This window comes from Cynocephalus volans, chromosome 6 (genome assembly GCF_027409185.1).
Source record: "Cynocephalus volans isolate mCynVol1 chromosome 6, mCynVol1.pri, whole genome shotgun sequence".
Lineage (NCBI taxonomy): Eukaryota > Metazoa > Chordata > Mammalia > Dermoptera > Cynocephalidae > Cynocephalus > Cynocephalus volans.
In genome coordinates this window covers 139,460,239-139,481,471 of record NC_084465.1, presented here as the reverse complement: position 1 = coordinate 139,481,471, position 21,233 = coordinate 139,460,239, and the positions used below count along the sequence as shown (strand labels likewise).

At 34.0% G+C, this 21,233-nt stretch overlaps 1 protein-coding gene across 1 annotated transcript in view; it reads right to left on the bottom strand.

Annotated features, from left to right (window-relative positions):
* The window catches only part of PLXDC2 (plexin domain containing 2), a 401,250-nt gene that overhangs the window by 33,234 nt on the left and 346,783 nt on the right, over positions 1–21,233 (bottom strand). The window contains exons 10-12 of the mRNA XM_063100052.1: positions 16,099–16,159; positions 14,127–14,277; positions 12,647–12,685 (exon numbers count right to left, since the gene is read on the bottom strand). Of these exons, the coding sequence (XP_062956122.1) occupies positions 12,647–12,685; positions 14,127–14,277; positions 16,099–16,159 (251 nt within the window). The remainder of the gene's footprint in view (positions 1–12,646; positions 12,686–14,126; positions 14,278–16,098; positions 16,160–21,233) is intronic.

Here is a 21,233-nt window from a genome sequence, read left to right as displayed (position 1 = left end):
TAGAGAAGCTGGTTCACTAAGGATATATCTTTTTGCTTTAGTTGAAAATCTCAAGAAGCCTGGAAGAATTTACTCATGAGAATTTTTAAAAAACTGTTACCTTGTTTATGAAAAGGACATCAAAATGCCTCTCTTTTCTTTTTCTTCCTCCTTTCCTTCGTTCCCTCATTCCTTTTATTTAGGTAATATTTGTATCCTTAAAATGCAAGGATCTTAAGTGTACAATTTAATACATTTTGATTACTGTATATACTCAAATAAACACCATCCACCATTCATATTAAGATATTGAACATTTCCATTCCCTTAGAAAGTTCCCTTGTTCTCCCCTTCCAGTCAATCCTTACCACTCCCATGACAGGCAACCACTGTGCATTTTATTATTTTAGATTAGTTTTGCTTTTAATTGAATTTCATATAAATTGAGTCATACTACAGGTACTATGTGTCTGGCTCTGTTGCTTAACAGCGTTCTTAAGATTTTTCTGTGCCATTGCGTGTATCAGTAGCAATTCATTCTTTTTTCTGCTGAATAGTAGTCCACTGCATAAATATACTCTATCTCTTTACTCTTCTGTTGATAAACATCTGGACTGTTTCCAGTTATCAACAATTATGAATATAGTTGCTATGAATATTCTTGCACAAGTTTTTCTGTGGTTATGTTTTCTTTTGGATAGAAACATAGAAGTGGAATTTCTGACTCAAAAGGCCAGAGCTTTATAAAAACTGCCAAACAGCTTTCCAAAGTGGTCATATAATACTACATTCTGACTGGCAATGTGCAAGAGTTCAGGTGCACCATGTCATCAAAGTTATTGCTGTGTCACTGATATTAGTTTTGTGTCTCCAGGGCACCACATCCTCATCAATATTACTGTTGTGAGGCGTTTAGTCATCCTAATAGGTGCAAAAGGGTATCCCCTTCAGGTTTGGACTGTTTATCTTTTATTATTAATTTTCAGAAGTTCTTTATATTTTCTGGATACAAGTCCTTCTTAATACATGTTTATTGTAAACTTTTTCTCCTATATGTGACCTGCCTTTTCATTTCCTTAACAAAGTTTTTTTGATGGACAAAGGTTTTTAATTTTGATGTTTCATTTATCATTTTTTAAAACAGTCTTCTTAGGAGATATTAAACTTATTAAAGTTTTCAAAGAACAAACTTTTGATTGTGTTAATATTCTCTATTGTTTTCTATTTCTTATTTTCATTTTTTCTACTCATCTTTATTATTTACTCCTTTTTATTAATATTACTTTTAACTGACAAATCATAATTGTATACATTTATTATTTGGGGGCTTAATTTGCTCATTTTCTTAAACTTAAATTGGTGCTGTGGATCATTTACTTTAAACCCTTTCCCTTTCTAATATAAGGATTTAAAACTATAAATTTCCTTCTAAATACTTTTTAGCAGCATCACATAAATTTTGTATGTTGTATTTATTATCATTACATTGAAATATTTTGTAATTTTCCTTATTATTTTTTCTTTGATTCATATATTATTTAGAAGTGCTGTTTATTTTTCACATATGTGGGGACTTTCTAGATAGCATACTTCCCCCCCAACGCCGGCTTCATTAAGGCATAATTGACAAATAAAAATTATTCATATTCACAGTATACATCGTGATGCTTTGTTATATACACTGTGAAATAATTAAATCAAACTAATTAACATATCCATCATCTCACATACTTATCTTTTTGAAGATATACTCTCTCATCAATAGATATAGTATTGTTCTAGATCCTCATTTAGTTCTTTGGTAGTCAGAGAATACAGTTTATATGACATCAATCTTTTCAATCTTTAAGATGTTTTTATGGCTTAGTATATGGTCTGTCTTGATGACAATTTCATGTACACTTGAAAAAATATCTACATTCTACAGTTGTTGGGAACAATGCTCTATAAGTGTCAATCACATCAAGGTGGTTGATAGCATAGTTTAATTCTATATCCTTCCTAATTTTTTGGCCTAATTTTTAGAAATTGTAATGGCTTCCTGAAAGTTTTTATAATTTCCTTTTTACCTCTGTTAATCTCTTTCTCTTTAAGTCTACTTAGTTTGATATTTATATAGTGACTTCAGCTTTTCTATGGTTTGCAGTGCATATATTTTTCTATCATTTTACCTTAAAGCAGTTTGTATCTTTATGTTATTATTTTTCACATACACTTCTTATACACAATGTATAGTTGGACCTTGCTCTTTTAAAAGTCAGTCTGATAATCTATGCTTTTAATTGGAGTTTTTATTTTATTTGCATTTAATATAATTATCAGTATGGTTGAATCTGATCTCTCATTCTGCTCTTTGTTTTATTGTACCCCCCTGTTATGTGGTCCATCGTTCCCTCTCTCCTGCCTTCTTTGGGTTAAATAAATACTTCTTAGAATTCCATTTAAATTCCTCCAATGGATTTTAGCTCTACATATTTATATTTTTTCTTTAGTGGTTGCTAAGCATAATGTTAACATGTGTTAAGATCACTTATGGTTGACACTTTGTCCACCAAGTTGTTAATTCATCGCTGTAACTGAAATAATAACAGTAACTTACAACCCTGTTATGAATTAGCATTAAGTAATTAACTCCTGTCCTTATTACCCAAGATATATTTAAAATATTGCATGGTATTATTTGAGCACTACAGAATAAAAGTAAAGCAAAAATTAGTCTTAATGGAGCAGCAAGCCATTGAAAACCTAGTTGCTGAAAAAGATTATACTAAATTTACAATGTAATGGATTAAACTACTCTCTTTAGAGCATTATGTCTTTTTAAAAATAGTATATCTTTTCTTCCCATCAACATTTCCTCTTTTTATTTTATTTTATTTTTTTCTTCTTTGCTTTAGTGGATCAGCACATTACATGAGCAATAGGCATTAGTGATTCAAGCACAGTTGATATCATACAGCCTCGAAGATAGTCACCCAGATCAGGGGACTCCAAATACACCCTGGCACGTCCATTGCACAGCAGTATGAGGATCCATCTTCCATTGCCCTCAGAAATGTTTTATGGGTTCTCTCAGATCCTAGACACTGCATTTTAACCTCTCTTTGCTCAGTCTTACTGGATTACTTTGCCTCCTACTGTACTGAGAGAACAGCAACCACAAAAAAAACTCCCTCAACTTCTTCCTTACCTCATCCATGCAGACTGAACCCACCCCTACCTGCAGATATATCACTTCATGCCCAGTCATCTTTTAACTTTTTCCTCCTTATGAGTTCTTTCTCCTCAATACTTATGGCATGTAAAAATATGCTCCTAAAATAAGACAATATTGCAAATCTCTACTTCCCTTTTTACCAAGCTTCTTGAAAAAGTATTCTATCCCTGTTCACTTGAATTTCCTTATTGCCCACAGACTTTTCAAATTCTGTCTGGGGATTCTGCAACTGTGAGTTATAGACTGTACAGTCAAGGTCAGCTATTGTCTTCATATTACCTAGCGAACTGTGCTGGATTGAATTACGTCCCGCCAAAACTCACTGAAGCTTGAATTATGTTTCCCAAATTTTACGTATTACAGACTTAGCCCTCACTGTGACTGTTAAGAGTATAGGAAACCCCATTATGATAATTGAAAGGTGGAGCCATGAAGAGGTGATTGGATTGTAGGACCGTGCAGTAGTGAATGGATTAAAAATGGTGGTCATGGTGTGGTTCTGAGGGCTTTAAATGGAAAGTGAATGAGGAGATTACTCTGCTTTCTCTGCTCTGCATTTTCACAATGTGATACCTGCCATCACTGTCATCACCAACAAGACCTTCACCAGATGTGCTCCCTGGACTTTGGATTTCCTAGCCTCAGAAACTGTAAGCAATAAATTTCATTTTCTTTATAAAGTACCCAGTTCTGTGTATTTTGTTATAAGCAACAGAAATGGACTAATACACTGACTCTTCCAGTTTTCTTCCTGTCTCTCTCACCTCTTTTCAGTTTTCTTCACAAAACCTCAACTGTTGTATTCTCACTTTAGTCCTCTGCTTTTTTCATTTTTATACTATACTTCTGTGACCTCACCCCTAAAACTTCAGTTATTATTTTTATGCTGATGATGTTTAAAGTCGAAGGTATACCTGTTCCCCAATGTTCATCGCAGCACTCTTTACAATAGCCAAGAGTTGGAACCAGCCCAAATGTCCATCATCAGATGAGTGGATACGGAAAATGTGGTACATCTACACAATGGAATACTACTCAGCTATAAAAACGAATGAAATACTGCCATTTGCAACAACATGGATGGACCTTGAGAGAATTATATTAAGTGAAACAAGTCAGGCACAGAAAGAGAAATACCACATGTTCTCACTTATTGGTGGGAGATAAAAATAAATAAATAAATTCACACACACACACACACACACACACACACATACACACACACACACACACACACACAACCCAGGGGGGTGGCGGGGGGAGACATAACAACTATAATTCCTTGAAGTTGATACGACAAGCAAACAGAAAGGACATTGTTGGGAGGGAGGGGAGGAGGGAGGAGGGAGGGAGGTTTCGGTAATGGGCCACAATAATCAACCACATTGTATATCGACAAAATAAAATTAAGAAAAAAAAAATTTATATCTAATCTCATATTTCTCAAGTGAATTCCAGACTTATATAGTAAAATGCCTACTGGACATCTTCATTCAGGTGTCCCATGGGTATTTCAAAGTAAACATAGTCAAATGAGATGTACTGCCTCTCCCAAAACCTGCTCCTCTTCCGTACTCCCTATTAAATGGCACCAGCATCCATCTAGATCACTTAAACTCAAGTCTTGGGAGCCATCTCAGTCATTTTCCTACCACACGAGTCACACATCCAATCAGACATTAGCTATGTAGCTTCAAAACTTTTCATGGCCTTCCACTGTCTAAATGATGTCAATGGCTCCCAATGCCAATGTCTTCAGCATAAAGTTCAAACTCCCTTGCCTGGTTAAAAGTCCATGAATGCTGAAGCCCCTGTTCATGTTTGAGCCTCACCATCCGTAACTACTATATGTATATTTTGACCCCAGCCCAGTGAAATTTGAAAACTCTTTAGCGTTATCCAAATAGATCTCAATGTTTCCTGTTTCTGAACCTCTATGTATGTTGATCCCTCTGCGGAAATTCCTTTTTTCTATCCCTTTCCAACATAGATCCTACCCACATTTCAAAACTTGGATTGAGCATTGCTCCTGGGAAGCTTTCCCATAATGTTAGTTTCTCTTAGATGCCTTTTCTCTGCCCTCCGATTGTTTTTCTTGAGTCTATCTTTGCATTTTTCACACCAAACTTAATTATTGGTTTCTTTCTCTATGCCATCCCGTTAGACTACTTGCTTCTTCAGGTTAGACACCAGACCTTGTTTATCACCTACCGATGGGCCTGGTACACAGTAGTTTATGAAATGTTTCTCGAATAAATCAAATCAAATCACTACCAAAGTTAATCTAATTTTTTAGTATCATACATATTATTTTAGGAGTACAAGGTCATCGACCACAATCACTAGACATTTCACATTACAAAAACTGTAATGACTTTACAGATGTTTAACACTCTGGAAAGGGGCATCAGAAATACTGGGTAACACAAAACCTGCTCCTGGGGCCCCTCATAAGTCTTGGATTCCCAAATCCAATGGTATATGGAAGTTTCTTTTCTCCAGCAGGAGATTTTCAAGGCCAGGTTTCTGACAGGAATAAGATAGATAGAAAATTAGATAGGAGGAGAGCACAGAAAGGAAAGTAGGTATTTCTCAGAGGGATGTGGTAAAACATTTTGCCGATGACAAGTGGAAAGTATATTTAGAGCTACTTCTCAGAAGCCTTGTGTGTGAATTTCCTAGGAGAGGCTCCACTACATCATTTTGTTCTGTGTTCTATCAGTGGCATAAACTCTAACTACAAATCCTATCTACAAATCAACAGAAAGGGGAAAAAATATATTCCAGTGGATTTTTATTTTTGTTTCCTTTCCCCAAGCTGGATAACAATTTTTAAACTATTAGATTGATCAACGAAATTGCAACTATTGCAGGTCAAAGATAGTCTAAAAATCAGCAATTTCATGTGGATCAACAAAATGCAGAAAAAGTAACTATGTTTACTAAAATTATAAATTTCCCAACAGCTTAAATGGACTAATTTTCACATAATACCACATACTAAAATGAGGTAGGAGGTATAACAGATATAATGCTTTTGGGTCTCTTGCTTCTTCAGAGCAAGATGCATTCTCTGCATATAGATAAAGGTAATTTCTTCACTGGCCATCAACTAAAATGTTTCAAGAGAGCTGTGAGGTACAGGTGAGGACCAATGGGTGCGGTCAGAGAAGACAGGTGCTATGGGTTGACTGTGTCCCCCGAAGGCTCATTTGTTGGAGATTTGATCTCCATTGCAACAGCATTAAAAGGGTGTGGAATCTTATTATGGCAATTGAAAGGTGGGGCCTTTATGAGGTGATTACATTGTGAGGACTGTACCCTCCTGAATGGATTAATCCACTGATGGCTTAATGGGTGGTAATAGGTTTGAAGGCTTTAAAAGAAGAGCAAATGAGGAGGTCAGCTCTCTTGCTTAAGCCATTCACCATGTGATACCCTGTGTTGCTGTGGCGTGTTACCACCAAGAACGAGGCCCTCACCACGTGCGCTCCCTGGACTTTGGACTTCCCAGCTTCTGAAACTATAAGAAATACATTGTATTTCTTTATAAATTATCTAGTTTCAGGTATTCTCTTTTAAATAACAGAAACAGACTAATACAATATGTCATTCTTATTTTGAGCACTCTAGCAAAAAGAAATAAAAAATTCATTAAACCTCTGATACTCAAAATGTGGTCTGTGGACTGGTGGCAACTGCATTATCTGGGAGCTTATTAGAAATGCAGTGCAAAGGTTTGGTGTCCATCAAAATACGCATTTTAACCAGACTTCCCATCCCCAATGATTCTGATGATCCTTAATATTTATGAAGCATTGAATCAGACCACTCATTTGCCACTTAACTTTACATTGTAATTATCTGGGGGTTTAAATAATATTGATGCCTGGGTCCCAGCCACAGAGGTTAAGAATTAACTAGTATGGAGATTAGTCTGAATACAGGAATTTTTATAAGCTGGAACAACCCAGTTAAACAAGAATGACCAAGTGAATCCAATGTACAGAAAAAGTTGAGAGAATGTTCAGTTTTGACTCTAGACAAAAATTTGGGAGAGAAATTTTTAATCTTAGGGAAATCTCAAAATAATATTCTAAAGTACAAGATTTTTTCACTATTATGATACATATACACTTAGAATATAGTTAGCGCTATCAGGAAAGTAACTAAACAAAAGATAAAACTAAATGCCAAAATATTTTACAGTTATAGAGACAGAAAGTGATAGATATTCAATAGCCTGTCAAAAGGAAATAACAGTTACCCTCTGCTTATAAGATTGTGATCTACTCAAAATAATTAGATGAAAAAAAATAGCAAGGAATGGTAGGAAAAAAGTAGTGAGAGATATGTTACTTTGGTGATTTATGTATGAAATTCTAAAAATAATTTGACTGAATGATAAATGAAATACTAGACACTTGATCTATCACTATAGACTAGGTAATAAAAATATAACCTTAGAAACATTCCAGGGAAAATATCAGAATAATATTCTAACATTTTATTTTTGGATGAAAAGTCTTATGATAAGTTCAGAAATAGGAAACTGAACACAACAGAATTAGCATATAGACCAGCCATTCCATAGCAGTTCATTCAAAATATATCTGTATTAGCTCTTTGAAAGCAACCACTTTGCAGATTTGTACCTCTGAATTAATTTAATCATATTCTGCAAACTGCTTAATGTAGCAATTTGAGCATCTCCTTGATGAAGACACCAACCACTGATTCAAGAATGCAGTCTTTCAGAGTCCGGGTCTGGTAAAATTCCTAACAATAAGAAGAAATGATGAACACAGAACCAACTGCATTACATATCATGTTTGTCTGGAGTGCTGATACTTTAAATATTATAAACAATTAAGGACTTATTATGTTCAAGTAGTTTTAGAAAGAAACAACTCTACCAAAGGGAAGACCCTTTAAAGAAACCAAGAGAAAATGCAGATTTTGGTGCTTTGGTAAATATCAGTCAACAAATTTTGAATAATAAAATCAAATCAGGATGTTAGAGCTTGAAATAATTTTAATATTTCCAGTGTAGCAGAGTGACACAATTCAATTTGCTAAATTGAGTTGAATCTGGTTGAAGACTTTATTTTCTTAATTAAAAATGGTTGCCATTGATTCAAGCAAGCCTTTTCTCAGCCCTGGATATAACTTTATCCAGTTTGCATCTTGAAGACATTTACATTTCTAATTAGATGGTGAGTGCCATTTGGGAGCAAACCTAATCAAATGTCAAAGAAGGCATTTGATAGTTGTACCTGCTAAAATAAATAGCTAGGTCATTCCTTAAAAATGAAACTTGTTTAATAAGCTATTGCTAGGATTTGAAAACCCAAAGAAGATGTGGTTTTAAATGAATATAATCATTATCCACAGAAATGTATTTATTTAAAGAATACAGGGTAGGTACCCCTTACAGGTGAATTAAACCTGAATTTCTAGAGAAACCAAGAAGGCTAAAAGAATGTGAAATTAGATTTTCAACAAAACTACAGGATAGCCCTATAGTTTGGAGACCACACGCCAATGGTTCTGACATCACTCAGTTACACAGGAGAATTCTGCATTATGATTTTCATAAAAAAGGATAAAATGGAAACTAATGCATAATTACACGAGAACAGAAAATTTCATTACAAACACCTGAAAGTATAATCAGTTGTTAAATAAAGGGAAAAATAATATCGTAGGTTTAAGTAAAATAGCTTATTGTGGTATTTCCCATGTGAGGTTTGATTGTAAGAGACCTGTAGTGCAAGGAGAGGCAATACTGTGAGGTTGTCAAGGACTTGGAATCTGCATCAAGGCTAAACAGATTCACATCCCAGCTATGACACATGCTAGCTAGGTAACCTAACTTTTTGTACCTCTGTTTCCATTTCTATAAAATGGAACTAAAAATAGGATCAACTCAGGGGTGTTGTGTGAGTTAAATGAGTTAATGTATGCACAGCATGTAGAATGATGCCTGGAACACAGTAAACATTCAATAGATATTCTTCCTTCTCCCTCATCTTCTACTTCTTCCTACTCTACCTCCTGTTGCTCGTCTTCTGCTCCTCTTCTGTTTTTCACATAAACAAGTAACAGGCATGCTATTTGATTAAACTTAATATCATAAACATGCAACCAGCAATATTACAGTTGGAGATAAATTGTTGTCTTTGAATTGGCTCTTTTGAGTTTTTGCATTCAGCCACTGACAATGGTCAGACAAGGCTATATCTTATCAAGGGAGATGCACTCATTACATATTCCCTTTGTTTAGATTTTTTTCTTGCTCTTTTCTCTAAATTTAGAAAGTTTAGAATTTACACTCAAGCCGAAAGGTTTATAAAACTTTTTCAATCAAGTAGGCTGAAACTCCAAGAGGCTCTCTACCTACACCTAATTTAAATGTATCAGGAAACTCTATGCTCAATTGAAGATTCATCAGGAGTGACTTAGCAGATTGTAGCTCAGTCTGGGTCCTCTGAATGAGAAACCCTGTTGCGTGACTTTGGTGTCCGGCTGCTCAGAAGTATTTTATGCTTTCATATCAAAGGTGAAGGAATATCTCTTAGAAAGTGAATGTATAATCACGTCAGCTGTGGATTCCACTAAGAAAATCAACTATTTTAGCACAGAGATATGTCCCCGAAAGACTTGGACCCGAGGTAATCCAATATGTAAAGGAGACAGTGTATGGAAAGTCAGTTACTGGTTTCTAGCTACATATTGACTACTTTGAAAAATGTCATCCTCTTTTCCAGAAAAGTACAGATGTTTAAATTAAAATGACTTCAAGAACAGCCAATTAGTTACACAATAAAGTAACTATGTGAAATGCTGGATATGTTAATCTGCATCACTGCTGTAACCATTTCACTATCTATATGTATCCATTACATCATGTTGTAAACCTCAAATACATACAATAAAATTTATTTAAAGTAAAAAGAACAGCCAATTAAATAACGAAATAAAATGTGTTAAATTTCTTTGCAACAATACATAGCAATTTACAAAAATTTATTAGCATGTTTTAAAAAAATCAATCTCAATAAATTTTGAAAACATTTGAAGTAGGCATTCTAATTCATTACTATCTCAGTCTTGCAAAATGTTAAACTAGAGGGGAAAAGCAATTCTGAATTCTGTTTTCAACATGCTTAATTAAGTATGAAGTTAGATTTAAATGGGCAATCCTTCCTGAATCTCCACATTCCATAAAATAAAAAGCAATGATAGCATACTATCTTAATAAGGATGCTATAAAAAGTTATGTGTGACTTCCCTTAAGTGACTTCCCTTAAGTACTCTTTTGAAGAAATATTTATCCTAACACTGGTCAAGTTGGTCTGTTCAAACTGCACTTGAATATTTTTAGGAAAAGTGCTTTATAAAGAACCGTAGACATGAAACGAGTTTGAAGTGTTGTTGTGACATTTCGGAATTCTGATGGATATCTTCTGCATATCAATTATCTAAATATCATCTGAAAATCCAACAGTTGACTCTGTAGTCTATCAAAAACTCCCATATTTAAATCTTGGGGTTTATTTAACTTGATTTCTTAGCATCATAAGGTAGTTCCAATGCACTGTTTTAAGAAAATCTTCAGTTTTATGACTCTTTGATGCTTTAAACAAAGCTAAGGATTTTCTTTGGGATAATTGGTAAAATCCTAAAAACCAAAGTGTATTTCACAAAACATTAAGTCCATGAGAGGCTGCTTGTAAAAAACAGGACCAAATAGTGAAGAAATGCCAATATGAAACCTTTATAACCACCTGGAAGATTCACTAAAATGAATGTTCTCTGAAAGCAGGACATTTGTTGAAGACTTGTTCATTGCTATAGCCCCAAGCCTGCAACAAGCCTTTGCAATTAACAAGCATTCAGCAGGAAGAAGTGAACATTAAAGGCTCTGAAGTGCTCTCCAGCAAGTACATTTCTTTAATTTTCCTTCACCTGGAGTATCTCCCACCTTTTTTTGACCACAGAAACCATTCATTCATTCATTCATTCATTTATTCCGTTATCACTATAGAATATTTTAGGCATACAGGAAAAAAAGAAAAGAAAAGAAAACGTTGAGAAAATATAACAAATACACATGTAACTACCACCCATATTAAGAATTAAATATAATGAATACAGCAGAAGCCTCCTGAGTACCCCTCTTCCATACCATTCACCTCATACCCCATCTCCTCTCTCAAAATGAGGTAACCCGAACTTTAAGACGTACGTTCACATGATACTAACATCCTGCTCTGGGAAATCCTGAATTGCGGGATTGGTGATATCCCTTCGAGTGCTAAGATTTTAATTTATTTCTAGCTAGTATGTATGTTGCAAATGATCATCTGTAAAACTATCCACTTACTGCATTAATACAATAATTAATAAGAAATGAATGAAATAACACACTAGAATAGAAATGCAGGACAATGGACAACTGACAGATGGACTGACATGAAATCTAAAGATACACATATATAAACAGTGACCTAAGAAAGCACGTAAGTATTGGTTACTTAATCTCGACTGAGTAATTTAAGAATTACTCTCTAAAATTATAGAGAAAAACATTCCTAACAATGTATATATTCAATTTGACTTACTCAAGAAGTCATCTAGGGCTGCAAAAGTAAAACCATGACTAGATCAATGTCAGAATCTGCCTACATTTACATAGCAGATGCTGCCAGGAAGTGGAGACCCCCTTCCTAAGCTGAATAAACAATTACTAATGTAAATCTCTTTTATCAAGATCCAGCACGCTCTGGGGAGAAGCACACATGAGCTAACATAGTTTAATAGGGAAAGAACTGGTTTTTAAGATATGGCCAATATCTTACACAGTAGTATTTCAGTAGAACTTTTTTCCCTCAAATTTTCATGTACTGTTATAGATATTTCTATATTGTTTTAGAAAAACTATAAGTATGTTACTAACAAGATGTTCTTTTGAATATTTAATTTTTGTCATTTGCTTCCTAGGACAGATAGAAAGATCTAACACAATATACTTCCACACCTACTGCTTTGTTTCTCAATTTTATGTATAAAGGGTGTTAAAGAAAAAGTCAAGTTAGTGAAAAACAATTGAACCCAATATCTGTAGCTGTGTAGATAACTATGCAAACAACTAAAACAACAACAACTAGAGCAACAGAGAATAGCAAGATGTGTGGATACATTCTCTGCTTTATAACTGGTAATTGGTGTCACATAGTTTTATGCACAAATAAATGCAAGAATTAGGATTTCATTTCACTTTTCGAAGCTATCTGCTGAATTCTTCACAAGTTAAATGCCAACAGGGAATGAAATATATCCTTACTCTATACTTAAAAGCCCATAAGTCCTTTCTCAGATTAAAATGAATGAAATGAATTAGTATTTAACAATATTTGTTTATAAAAGAAAAGTATCAATTCCTACCTCCATTATCTTTTAGATGTAGTGCTATCTTGGTATCATCTGGAAAAGAAATTCAAAGTTATTATAACAGCAAAAGATTTTAAAGGTGCATAAATCTCATGACTAGTAATTGTCTACTAACTGTCTTAATTGTAACATGACTAGATTTTGATAATGCATTAAGATCATTTCTAGTGCAGCGAGAGTATTTCCTAGCTTTACATGATGTAGTGCTAACACTTCTTACAGAGGCTGTACAATCAAGACTTTAGTAAAGTACTACATAACTCTTAAGTTCTGTGAGAAAATTAAACAGTTCTAATTACAACTTAAAAGACATTTATTTTTAATTATTAAAAATAACTGTAATTAGACTCTATAGTTATGACCTTATTTATTCTTTTTTAAAGATTGAGAAAATTCCTAAATAATTGGAATAGTGAAGATTTGTCAATATTTACAAATATAACTTCAAAGGTGAAATGCTTATTCACCCCTAACAAATATGACCAAAATCATATTTGAAAGAAACCTGTCCTGAATGAACAAAAGGGAAGACGTGCTTTCTTTGATCTCAGGGGTTATATCTCATTCTAAAGGATAGGGTTTAAATTACAAAAATATTTTCATAGGCTTTAACGTAATGATCCAAAATAATATGAATTAAAATATAAATTGCTTTTAAAAGTTAAAAAAAATGCATTTAGCATCTGCGCTCTACCTCACTTTATTCCAGTTACCTTATAATATCAAGTTAAATTTCTATTAAAGGTTTCAAGTTTAATTTAACTTTCTATTCAAATGAAAACAATGCATATAACAATAAACAAGTAAACCATTTTTCCCCCCTCAAAGCTTACTCTTGGCCAATTAGGCTCATATTTCTGCCTATTAGTCCCATATTACTTCCTAGGGGTACCATTCAGAATAGAAAGTTATCAAATGCTAGTTAATTATACTTTCTTCCCCTCATGAGTTGTGCACCTGCATTATCATTGTTGCCTTCCCTAGAAGAGAAAATATTTTTCAAGGACAATTTCTTGTCCTTGTTATACGTATAACCCCTGTACAGGTTATAGGCTGACATATTTTATTGGCTGTATTCAGTAAAATGTTAGAATTGTATTTGAGTAGAATTATCTATTGTTTACAATACAAAATCAATGGACATTCTGCCTGTCTATCCCATGACCGCAATGTTAAATTTGGTTACTACAAAATTTAGCCACATGAAAAGAAGTCTATGTTGATTTTCTAGTAAGGACAAGAAGGCAGAATCAGTGGCAAATGCTAAGTCTTAAGGAAAGGCACAGGACATAAAAGAATCCTAGTGCATATTTTTTAGTCCATAATAATTTTGTCTTTTTCACCTTTAGAAATCCCTTAGAAATCCAGTTTGCCAAAGAATAACTTTCCCTCTATAGGGTAGCAGCTACTCTAGTGCATTCAACACAGAGATCTTTCCCTCCTTCAGGAATAAAGCACAGTATCTCTTGGGCACCTTCTGTAGGCAGGCTGGTGGGCAGCTGCGCTGTGGCTGCCCTTCTGGTGGTGGTTAAGACCCTGAACTGTGTGGTTGTCGTGCGTATGGCTGTAGTGGTTTGAGAAGAAGCTTCCACTGGTTCTGTGTTCTCACACATCTTCTCTTTGGACTAGTAAGGGAAACAAAAAGGAAAACCAATTAAGTGATCACACCTACATTTTTAGAAATTACATCAAAAAAGTTAAGCTATAAAGCTCAAAAGGCTCTCAAATCAACATGAGGAATAAATTATTAAAAATAGTACGTAAGTTAAACAAAAAGAAAAAAGAGCAGTTTAACAGTCAGCAGAAGCAATGAACAATGAAGAACATATTTATATGACCAAGACTTTAGATATTGGGATCATCCAATATGAAATATATAAAAATTATATATGAAATATTTAAAGAGATGAATGGTAAAATTTAAAAATAAACTGGTAACATAAGACTCTAAAAATGATTTGGCAGATCTATCAAAGTGCCAAATTTAGATTTTAGAAATAAATGTGTATTTGCTGAAATTACTACCTTAATGGATAGATTAAATAAAAGACTAAACGAGATGAGCTCCTTGGGAGGAGGGGGTCATTTTTCATTTATCTTTGTATTTCTAATAGCACATGTTCCGCAGAACATGGTGAATTGTCCACAGATATACTTAGGAGGGCGCAGTATATGATGGATTTTTCTCTATCACCTGTGGTTCATCGTGAGCCCAAGTGAAGCAAGAAAATTAAAATGTCTGAATTACAGCCTCAATCTTTACACAAATATAGGTATTCAATTTCAGCACTTTTTTATTCAGGTAACTGTGATTACTTGGAAGAAACAGTGATATGAAAATATAACTATGGCTCTGTCAATACATTTTCTTTTTGAACTTTGTTCTTAGATAAGTGAAGTAAGATAGATGGATTAGTATATATCACTGTAATCCCAAATGAATGTCACAAAGTGGATTAAAGCTGCCTTGTTAAAGTTCAAGAATGTTTTTAAAGATGTATTTCTGAAGACTTTTATGAAACATCCCCCCCACAAAAAAAAAGAACTTTAAAAAAGCCTCTAGTGACTATTAATTTCCTAATCGTTTTAAATTTAGCACTTTGGCTTGATTTGTTCTACTGAACGAGAAAACTCGTGTAATTGTTAATGATTTTTATTTAAAATTCATGCCCTAAATGTAATGACGGGAGAAGAAATAAATACTTTTGTTTATGAACCTCGTAGGATATCTTCATGTAAACCTGAAATGAGTGTACATGCAATTCAATAGATAACTTTCAAACCGGTTAAAATTGCTTCTGCAATGTGTATGCAATTGCTTGGATCACTTCATTACATCATTTTCCCTATCATATTTGTCTTGGAGTTAATATTTTAGCATTTCTCTATGTTAGCTTAGTTATACCATTTCTCATTTATCACAGCACACCAATTTGCTGTAATCAGTCTTTCCCCCCATTACCACTGGTCTTGTTATTTGAGCTAAAAAGAGGAACAATGGCTTTGTAGGTCATAGAAAAGCAGCAAGTATTTACAAAAACTACCCTTTGCTTTATAACAGACTCCAGTTGTGGTTTTCTTATTCCCTAGCCATGTACCTAACTCTCTAAGCACCCACATTCTACCTCTCCCTCTTCTTTTTTTTTCTTTTTCTTTTAAATTTTTATTTATTATTAGCATATTCATTCTTACAAATAGTGATATTTCTTTATGCCCTTTGCCTGACCTATCACTTCCCAAATTCCTTCCTATATGAGGGTAAGGACTGGAGGGACATGAGAATAAAATGAAATGATATGTATAGATAAGCCCAATGTCTTGCACGTATTAGGGGTTCGATAACTGCTGCTTATTTTGGTTAAATTAGATACCACTTTCATTAAGTTGTGGCAACTATCTATGACAGCTTGGTCCCAGGAATTTTGTCACAATAAAGCACTGTGTACCTCTTCAGGGCATCCACTGTCCACCCAGTCCTGTCGATGGCGATCAAAGCCACTGGAACATCTTCAAAGAGGACCACATTGCAGTTCAGAAATGGAAGCGTAGGGAGCAGGGTGGGGGACAAAAAATTAAAAGAAAAAGATTGATAAGTAGTTAATTCTCAAACTTGCAGTTCAATACAACATAAACTTTCTTCAAGAGAACGGGCATCTGGAAAAGCAGTGAAACATTTACAGTGCTGCTGAGCTATCACTCACTCCTTGGGCTGCCACTCCGTTAGGATCACACATGGCAACACTTCACTCTGCTGAGGCTGACATCCCCAAACAAAAATAAGACCAATTGCTATTCTATGAAGTTGGTTTTATTCTTTCCTCATTCTTTTTTTCTCATCATCAAAACAAATAGATACAAACTTTTTGCAGATATCTTTTTTCAAGATTTCAGGTGATTTATTTCTTTACTTTTACTTAAGACCCACAGTAACACAGACTCTTTCTCTCTATTGTGCAGTCAAGTGTTAACTCAGGAGTGTTGGGATTTTCAAACCCTTTGCATTCCAAAGAAAAACTGGCCTTTGACCAGCTCCTAGGAGATAACCACTAACCCCCTGGAATATCAAGCCCGGACAGAGTGCACACATTGTGTCTTTGACTTTGCAAGACAGTTTATGCTGACAAAACTATTTATGATGAATGTCTTGATTTTATTCACTTGGGGCCCTGGGTTACGCTGTATTCAGTCTGACCTCTGGGGGAGCTGGAGACTGAGAGATAAAGTTAGTCATTAGTCATGGAGGAGTTCTATCCCTATAGGACTGACTCTCAATAACTTCCCTGGAAACCAAGTCTTGGGGTGAGCTTCCTTGGTTAACAATACTTGCATGTTGTCATGCATTGTTGCTGAGGGAATTAAGTGTTGTCTGTATGGTTCCACTGGGAGAGGACAACTGAAAGCTTGTGCCTGGTCTCTCCTGTACTCTGCCCTAAGTGCCTTTTACCTTTGTGGATTTTAATCCATCTCCTTTTCTGGTAATAAATGACAACCCTGAGTATAACAGTTTTCTGAGTTCTGTGAGTCCTTGAGAGTGTTCTTGGGGATAGCCAACAACACTGTGGTTGGGTTATGTCTTAAAGGTATAAATTAGCAAGCACAAGGTTAATAAGATTTTGTTCACTTATACTGTCTTCCTTGACTGGAATAATTTTCTGTCTTCCGTACCTACTCTGATACAGCCCATTCATTTTCAAGGCACAGAAATTACTATCCAGAGCATATTCTAATAAAGCTTCATAAACTGCTATAATCAGATCTTACTTTATTATTTAACTTTTCTCCTTTATATAAAATCTCATGTGCGTATGTCTTATTTACCAAACTTGACTGAGAGCATTTTAAAGTTAGGGTCAGTTTCTTATACAGATCATATCTGACACACGATGTATTTTATATAAAAGAAATTCTAAATGTTTTTGCCAATCTATTAAAATTAAGGATTTACATTGCTTCTAAATTTTAATATCTCAATGTATATTTACATGTGAACATAATATATAAGAATCCATATTAACATACGTTCATTAAATAGGTATTTATATATTTTCAAAATAAATGGAGGCTGTTCAAAGTTCATCTTAACGTTTTCTTATAGTGCTTATGTTGTTATTGGGTAACATTTTTTCACTTGTTTTGCAATGAGCCCACATGATAGGATTCTTTTTCTAAGAATTCTTGCCAGAGATTATGTACCGTGGCATGAATGAGCATAATTTAATTCAAGTGGAATGTGAAAACAACTCTACTGTCAACAAAAAAGATCATATCCATCATTTTCTCCAGACATGATCCATTGACGCTCAGTTATTTTATGCCTACCATCTGTGTTGAACAAGCTTCAGTGTGAAATAAACACCACTGTGTTATTTGGCATCCTAAATTTGAGAATCCCATGTTGGTCAAGACAATTTCTGGTTACCCAATGAAATTCTGACGTGTGGCATATGTTTAATTCTAGGTGATTTAGATGACTGTTCTGTCTTCTTTTTTCCTTTCAAGTTTGTTTAAACATTGAAGAAGGTACTAACAATCTCTTTTAGAAGATGGAGAATTTACTAACATTCTATAAAAAATATTTTTGTGGAACCACTTGACCACAAGTAATTAAAAGGAACAAATAATTTTTAAAATACAGTTTGTGTTTACTTACTCTATTCCAGGTGTATTCGAAGCTGGTGGGATATAATCACTTTTACCTTATATTATAACAAGACAGTACTGAATCCTAAATTCGTGTATCCACTGAAATTTTATCTTAGAATCATTAGTTCTTTAAATTGTTACATTGATCCCAGGCAAAAGTGCAGAAATATTGCAGTTTGCTTGATTTACTAAATAATTCCTTAGTAATATTGTGTGAAATTAGGTTCTACTGTGAATATGTGTCAATTAAATGATTCATTCACAATTGATTCCCTATTAATTGAGCTATAGTTTCCTAATTCTTAGGGTGAGGAGGACTGAAAATGGCAAACAAGATTTGGATTGAAAAGCTCATACTTTTTTTTTATAGCTTACAGTGCCTTAAAAAAATGAATAGAACTGAACCCTGCATTTTCAACATTTTTTTAATAATCCAGTAATCTAAATAGTATCCAAAAGTAATTATAAAACAAAGGCTATGTGTGTATGTGTTATCAATCACTAAGAAAAGCCACCTTCATATTATTTCTGAATTCTAAATAAACCAAAATCACTCTTGAGAACACCTTCCTGTCTCTGCTGAACTGCTGTGTTGTTTTTTTATAAAAACCCAATGACATGAACCATGTCATGCTTCCACATATTGTTTACACATTTTTTACAGTGATTCACAAAGAGGTTCTCCTACATTGGAATCATCTAGGATGCCTGTTGAGATGCAAATTTGGGAGTCTAACTAAATAAAATTTTCTGGCAATTGGGGCTCGGCAATTTTTACTGTAGACAAGCACCCCCAGGGGATGTTTACCACACTGAAATTTGAAAACCACTGACTTCCAGTAGGGTGGGATCAGGCCCCTTGCCCACTCTTCCAGCCCTTCTACAACCAATTCTCATGTTCCTTTTGCTCCCAAAAGAGCAAATTGCTTACCCTTCCCTAAAGATGCTAAGCTCTCACATGACTTTGCCTTTGAATATGCTATTCCATTTGTCTGGAACACCCAATTAGTAAACGCAATTAAACTCAAACTTAACCTCTGAGAAACATCTCTTTCTCCTCTCACCCAGCAGTCAGCAATCCTTTCTTAGAGTCTCCCAATACTGAGTGCAAGCAGTTGTTTTTGAGCTTATTTTACAAGACTTCGGGGAGAACAAGGTTAAAAGTGAGGTTCTAGAGCCCGGTTACTGAAGTTAGAATTTTTGCTTGAGCACAAAACAGGTGTATGGTCTTAGGCAAGTCATTTGCCGTTTTTTTCTTTTTAAAAAATTGTGGTTTTTTGTATACTGACAAATTATAATTATATATATTTATGGGGTACAAAGTGATATTATGATATACATACACAATGTGGAATGATTAAATCAAGCTAATTAACATATTCATCACCTCAAATACTAATCATTTTCTATGGTGAGAATATTTGAAATATACACTCTTAGCAATTTGGAAATATACAATATACTAGTATTAACTATAGTTACTAGAGTTAATATATTTGTAGTATATATTAACATAGCTGTGCAATAGATCTCAAAAAATGTATTCTTCCTGTCTAACTAGAACTTCGTACCTTTAAGTTATTTTTTCCTCTCTAAGCCTGTTTTCTCACATATAAAATGAAATGGGAGAGGTTATGTAAAGATTAAAAGTAGAGTGCCTGTCTGGTATAAAGTAAAGATTCAGTAAATGTAGCTATTTTTAACACTTAAGTAATGTCTGTGTAGTATGCAGGTAGCAAAGTTGACAACCACAGAAAAATGAATAGGTGAGATTTCACTTCATAGACAGGATTTAGAAAATGTTTAGGAATTAATCCTATATACCATATTAATGCAAAAAGTATTGTGTAATTATAAAGTCCTTTATCATCATAATGTTTAGGAATTAATTCGATGTACCGTATTAATAAACTATGTGTTTTATAATATAAAGTCTTTTATCATCATATTTGGGAATGAGTATTACAGAATATTATGAGAGAAAAATATAAGTTGCTTTCACATATTGGCCAAGTCTTTATTCAATATTTATAAGTAGATAGAAATTACATGATTTTGTAAATATTCCTCAAAAATTGATTTCAACAAGATTTGAGCTCCTAACTATGATAGGTTTCAATGTTTTTATTTCCAAGTTATTCCCTTCTCACTATTACCTAATTCCAAAACAAATTCATAGAGAGTTATACTTCAAAATAACTGTTCTTTTCTTAACTCAATTTAACTTTGAAATTAATGCCCATTGAAGGGGTGTTGATTTCAAAGGCCCCAGAGACCATGTTAAATGAACCACATTAAATAAAGCAGCCTAGAAAGCAAACCATTTTCTCCTAGTTTACAGCATCTATCAAATCAAGAAATGAAAAGTATAAATCTCATCACATCTCTAACGTCAGTTTTGTAGAAAGAGTTTCAGAAATAGTACTTATTTTGCAAGGGTAATATATAAGGATGAAGGAAATAGTGTAAACATTGAAATACATACAGAAGCAATACATAAGGATTAAAAATGAAGTGCATGTCTTACTGAACAATTGAACATGTGTCATGTTATCAGTAAGATGAAACATCTACCAAAGAGAATTTTGGAAAGAAACGTCACAGAATTTAAGACCCCATTAGGAATTAGTTTCTAGATTAGGGGTCAACAAACTATTTTCGTAAAGGACCAGACAGTAAATATTTTAGGCTTTGCAGGCTATATTGTATCTGTTCCCTCTAATCACCTCTGCTAATGGAACTTGAAAACAGATAAAGATAAACACATAAACTGATGAGTGTGATTGTGTGCCAATAAAACTTTATTTATAAAAATAAGAAATGGGTTGTTTTTAACCCACTTGCTGTAGCTTGATCAACTATGTTCTAATCTGTTATGTAAAAATAAAGATCTGTAAAATTCTGGAGATATTAGGAGAAATACCACAGCAAGGTATCT